At 38.6% G+C, this 6,314-nt stretch overlaps 1 protein-coding gene across 1 annotated transcript; it reads left to right on the forward strand.

Moving 5' to 3' along the window:
* The first annotated feature begins 2,092 nt into the window (after positions 1 to 2,092).
* On the forward strand, positions 2,093 to 3,640 carry LOC122417753 (sentrin-specific protease 1-like). Its single transcript, XM_043431549.1, has 2 exons — positions 2,093 to 2,785; positions 2,843 to 3,640. The coding sequence occupies exons 1-2, from the start codon at positions 2,093 to 2,095 to the stop codon at positions 3,638 to 3,640; spliced, it is 1,491 nt and encodes a 496-aa protein (XP_043287484.1).
* The last annotated feature ends 2,674 nt before the right edge of the window (positions 3,641 to 6,314 follow it).

Consider the following 6,314-nt stretch of genomic DNA (forward strand, 5'->3'; position numbering starts at 1 on the left):
CAAAGAAAGTTTGGAAAATTATAAATGAGGATTTTACTTACCCAAGAATGTATCGCGCTGTTAGACAAATTCTCGCATCATGCGATTCGTGCCAAAGAAACAAGGTTCCGAATCAGCATTCATATGCGGCACAGCAAAACATCATTCCGGAAGGACCCGGAGATATCGTATCAATCGATTTTTTCGGTCCTTTGCCAGCCTCACAAGGCGGAATGAAACACATCCTCGTCACGATCGATGTTTTTTCGAAATTTGTCGCTCTATATCCATTGAAAGCTGCAACAGCGCCAGCTACAATCAATAAAATCTTTAATTATTACATTCCGGAAAATGGAAAACCCAGAAAATTACAATTCGATCACGGAACACAGTTCACGTCGCGATTATGGCTACAAAAATTAGCTAGTGAAGGAATACAGCCAGTTTTCTCGTCAATTAGACATCCTCAAGGAAATGTAGTAGAAAGGGTAAACCGAGAGATAGGTAGATTTTTTAGAACGTTCCTAACTGACAAGCACACTGATTGGCTGAAATGGGTCAAGGTAATTGAAGGTTGTATTAATGAAACTCATCACGATACTACGGAAATGACGCCAATTGAGATACAAAAAAATATAAAACCTCAAAGAATCTGGAAAAATTGGATTCAAATCGATAAAGAAGAAAATGAACAAGAGGATGAAATTGAAGAAAAATTAATGCTGGCGCGAGAAAGGATTGCAAGAAAAGGAAGAAAAAGAGCTGAAAAGTTCGATCAAAGACATAAATTAATAGAATTTCAAGTTGGAGATCTTGTGTTAGCAAAAGCATGCAACGTGAGTGATCCAATGAACAAAAAGATGGCAAAGTTCTTTTCTATTTACGAAGGACCGTATAGAATCAAAAAACAAATAGCAGCTGCTACTTACATTCTCGAAAACACGAACACCGATGTGGAGAGGGGAATGTACCACGCTGCCAACCTGAAAAAATACAAAAGTTAAATAAACAAACAATAAATTCCTGATTTTCATTTATTACTTACCGGCTGGACGAATTCCTGGAGGAACCTGTAAAAAGAAAGGACAAAAGAAAGTTTTTATTTTATGTGTACAAAGAAACAAGAATTATGCATACTTACCAAGAGGGATACGTCGCCCAGCTAACCTGAAAAGAAAAATAAATAAATGGATAAATAAACAATAAACAAATTTATGATTTTCATTTAATACTTACCCGCAGGGGATACAATCCAAAGGGAACCTGAAAAAAAGGAAAACAAAGAAATTATATTTTTAGTTATCCTCTAAATTGGAGATAAGAATCATGCGTACTTACCTAGAAGAATGTCTCACACGGTGACCCTGAAAAATAAAACATAAAAATTCAACAAATAATAAAAAAGACTATCAATTTGAGTTAATACTTACCGTTGGGGAACGAATTCCTGACGAAAACCTGAAAAGAGAAAAAGAAAAAAATTGTTATTATGATTTAAACAACTAAAAGATAAAAAAATTTATGTTTACTTACCAGAATGGTTACTCCACACACGACGAGGACCATCAATTTTATGAAAAACCTGAAAATAAGAAAAAAAATTAATAAAATCGAAAATAAACTAAAAAATTCACCACTTACCTAACAATTTTATGGAAAATCTGAAAAACATAAAAAAAATCAATAAAATCGAAAATAAAATAAAAATTTAAATAACTACCTATAACTACCATAACATAATTAAACATAAACGGGAGAGTAACAATAAAAAGGAGAGGAATGGAAACTGGACAAGAAAGAGCAGCAAACTTCGTGGCGCTCGAAAAGAAGGGCCGCGCCGGCTGACTTCACCCATGTAGAAAAGGGCGGTGCAGCAGACAGAGAACGGGGAATCCGGTGATCGTGAACAAAAATTGAATCACCGAACAAGAATCCGGTAATAATGAACAAAAATTAAATCCCCGAGTGCTATAAACAAAGCGGCACGTGCACAGGAGACGCTCCCGATAAATTGTTGAGAAAAAAGGAAACTCCGATAACAAAAGGTATGAAAAGCGAATAAATGATAGCTTTGAAAGGAAATAAAAAGGAAATATGTATCGAAACAGGGAAAATGGATGCGTCTACCCAGACCCAGTGCCAAGTGTGGAGAAGACACTTCTCTCTACAAACAGGAGGAGAAGCAGGATGGGACGGACGAGAGGAGAGAGGAAAGGGGGAGGAGGTGGAGAGATTTGAGAGGTTACGTGGAGAGCAAAAACGAGAAATCAGCGGCAGAGGAAAGGAAAAGAGAACAAACACACAAAACTCCGACACACAAACAAAACGCCCAAAAGAAAAGGGGACTCAAACTTTCATGTGGAGATTACGGAGTATCGACACAGAAGCTCACCAAAGGCCAAGCCGAGACCGAGTCCTCGAGGAAATAGCTCGGCATAGGTCCACGCAAGAAATTTGCGCGGAGATGACCATGCCGAAAATTGTGTCACCAATATCCAACGATTCCCCGCCGTCCAACTTGAAAAAAAAAGAACAAATGGAGCGAAAAAGAGAGTTAGAAGCAAAGAGAAGGAAGCAATACAAAGAGGAAATGGAAAAAATGGAAAAACTAAAGAACAATGGAAGAGAGTGGGAGCAATGGGGCGTCGGAGAATTCAATTGGAAAGAAAATGAAGTAAAAAAGGAGATAGCGCCAATAGAGAGAGGCACGAAGAAAGAAGAAAGCGGGGGAAAGAATCAGAAAACAAGTAAAATAAAAAAACGAGAGTCTGAACATGCCAGAAAAGAGCAAGAACGATTGATGAAGGTAGAGATAAGAAAGAAATTATTGAAAAAAATACGAGGAAGGAAACAAATTATCAAGAAGCAAAAGAAAATCTATAAAGAAGAAGGAAGTCAGGAGAAGAAAGGGGCAAGCAAAAAGGAACGGCGAGATATACAAGGCAAAGTGGACTCAAAGAAAAGGGAAAACAGCGAGATAAACAAACAAGAAGAAGAAAGCGCGATAGGAGTAAAGACGGAAGATGGAGGTGGGCTGAGTAAGATGTCGGTAGGAAGGAGTCCACAAATGCAGATCCAGCCTCAGAGCCTGTTGACTCTGCAGGGAAATAACTGGATAGATGACGAAGTGATCAACTCCTACATGACGCTGATCGTTGAGCGGTCACGAAAAAATCCAGGGAAGAACGGCGAAGTGCATTCCATGAGCTCCTTCTTTTACTCTCGTCTCCAGGAGGGAGGATATTCGGCGGTTCGCCGGTGGACTCGGAAGATCGATCTCTTCTCTTTTAATAAGATCCTCGTGCCCCTGCATTTCGGCGACCATTGGTGCCTAATATCGATCGAGATGTCGAAAAAAAGAATCAAATTCTTCGACAGCCTCCACGGAAGGGACAGGGGTAGTATGACGGTCGTGTTAAATTATTTGACCCAGGAAGCCGAAGAAAGAAGACATCCTGGATTCAAACAAGAAGAATGGCTGATGATGACGAGAAAGGAGATTCCCCGTCAAAGGAATAACTTCGATTGTGGGGTTTTCACTTGCCTATTCGCGGCATATGACGCCACTGATCGCGCAATAGACTTCACACAAGAAGATATGAAAGACAAAAGAAAAAAAATCGCTAGAGAACTTATAGCGAACGAATTAGAGAGCCCTTAACACAAAAAAGAGTTTTATTTTTTTTGCCGTTATCAAGAAAATTTCCCTTTAAACCAAAACAACATTCTATTGTATATTTTTTTTCTCATTATCCAAAGGGGATATTTTTGTACCACCATTCTCTATGAGAACAATACTTTAATAGACAGCTCGTCTAGTCTCAGAAACAAATTTAATTCAGTTTAGTTGCAAATAAACATGTTTATCGACATTGCAAATCCTTGGTGTTTGTTTGTGATTCTCCTTACCCTAAAAACAGAAGAAAGAGCGTACATTTAAGGAAATTATTGCTAACAATGAGCTACTAGATATAACAATGAAAATTTACTTACATGCGAGATGTCCAATGTCCGTGGAACCTGAAAAGCAGAAAAATAACCATTAAAAACATCGAAAAGAATATTTTTTTTTTGAAAATAGAATCATTTACTTACTTAAGATTTTTTTTTTATCTGGAACCAAGAAATCTGAAAAAGAAAAAGAAATTGATTAGAAAAACCAAAAAAATCATACTCACCTGAAATTTAGAAATAAGAATAGTACTTACCTGGAACTCTCGCCTCTGCAGACCTGAAAGAAAAATAAAAAGAAAATTAATAGACTGAAAATAAAATAAAATGCTTGAAAGATTCTTACTTACCGATGAAGCTTGCCTCGTAGAACCTAGAATCTGAAAAATGAAAAAACAAAAAGATTTAGAATAAAGAGAAAAGAGACATCACTTACCTGAAACCTGAAAAAGAAAGAACAAATTATTAAAAGAAAATCGAATACTAACCCAAAAATAAAGAAAAGAGAAAAGAAATGAGATTATTGTTAAAACCTGAAAAATGAGAGAAAAAGAGAAAGAAGTTTTGAGTGTCGTACTTACCAGAGAGACCTGTAAAATAAAAGAAAAGAGAAAATTGAGAAATAGCAAATTTAGAATCATCCCCACCCCAAAAGTCATCGGAGAACATCATTAGAGAGGGCGCCACGGGACGAGAAGTGGGGGAACATCGAGTCGTATAAATCGAGCTTCCTCGGGTCGAGAATCACCATTCCACACCGAGACGAGCTACCGTCAACATCGATCCAGAGACCCACCGCCATCTTACAAATCAAAATGAGTCAACACATGATCCCGGGAGTTCCCAATCCAACTTCGTGGCCATCAACCTGGGAAGGCAACCTTGAGGTCATAATATTGGACTTCATGAACCCTACAAATTTGACTTTCACCACTCCGGCGAAAAATCTGGAATTAAAAGATTTTGAAGAGGAGTTGGGTGATTTCATAGCTCACCAACGACCGAGCCCACTTGTAAACGTCGAAACAGGCAAATTATACGCCTTAATGAATAAAAATATCGCATATCGAGCAAAAGTCCTTGAAATCGACGAGGACGAGGCCACAGTCAGATTAATCGACAGAGGGGTGAAATTAATGACTCCTGTCGACGATTTAAGGCGCATTCCGCACGAATTTGCGTGCGCGCCGTGCTTTTCAACCAAAGCGTTTATATCTGACGTCAAACCATACATCGGAGAGCAATGGGAGGAGACCCTATGCATACATTACCGGGACAAGCTGGTCGAGAAAACGGCATACATTTCCATTATTGGCGAACATCGAACAATTGGGGGCTTTGAAATCGAGCTCTACATCAGCTCCTACAGAGTCAAATTGAGTGAAAGTCTCGTCCGAAACCTTTTTGCAAAACGAGGTGTCTACGGACTCAGTTTGAGAGACGACATTCCATGGGCATCTATTCGACAAATACAACAACTTTTCGATCAACAAAATGGCGAAGTGGATCAAGGATTCGATGATGAACGAGCCCACCAAAGGCTGCTCGAACACTTGGAACATCTTGACGCCGAAGAAGAATTCCGACAAATGATGGAAGACGAGCCTGAGGGATAAAAGCCATCTAAACATCCAGACGACGCGCCCTTGCCCCGTCCTCCAATTTAGAACAAAAAGTCATTTCGCTATTCTCAATTCTTTTTGTCCTGGGGGGCGTTGAAACGGCACTCCCTTTTTAAATAAAGAAAATATGACGTTTGAACTTCGCGCCACGCGAGCTCGTACTCAGCCGCTCGACGCGACTCTCCGTGGCTCGGCGTAAAGGCTATTGCTTAAATAAGAAAAACTCTTTTCTCTCGTAATTACTTTCATTTTATGTTTTAAATGACACAATTAATTTCATTTTGATACGAGGCAAGATTCAATTAAACAAAACAAGTTAAAAAGTCGGTGTCAAAAGCAATTGAGAGCGTCCAGAGAAAACTTGTCCAGAAAACTCCAATAGCGTGCTGGCTCCAACAGAAATGACCAGTCACGAGCGAGCATTTGGTTCCAGGGGAAATAATGATCGAAAATGATCATAATGTATTAATTTAACGTTGATTAAAAGATAAACTTGATCCATTTAAACTTTAAAAAGCAGAATACAATTTTTGTTCGTTAAAAGCATTTAATTTCACACAGAAATCATTAAGTTCTCAAAAGCGAGGGAAAACAGCCTCAAGCTTGTCCAATTACGGCGCGAGCGGGAATTATCGACCAATCCATGAATTTAGAGAGCAAAATTCTGGTTGGAGATTATTTTTCAAAGCGAATCAAAGTCCAAGTTATTTTTAGACAGAATTATCATTATTATTTCTTTGTTCAAACGAGTATAAAAGGCCG

The sequence above is a fragment of the Venturia canescens genome, chromosome 11 (genome assembly GCF_019457755.1).
Source record: "Venturia canescens isolate UGA chromosome 11, ASM1945775v1, whole genome shotgun sequence".
Lineage (NCBI taxonomy): Eukaryota > Metazoa > Arthropoda > Insecta > Hymenoptera > Ichneumonidae > Venturia > Venturia canescens.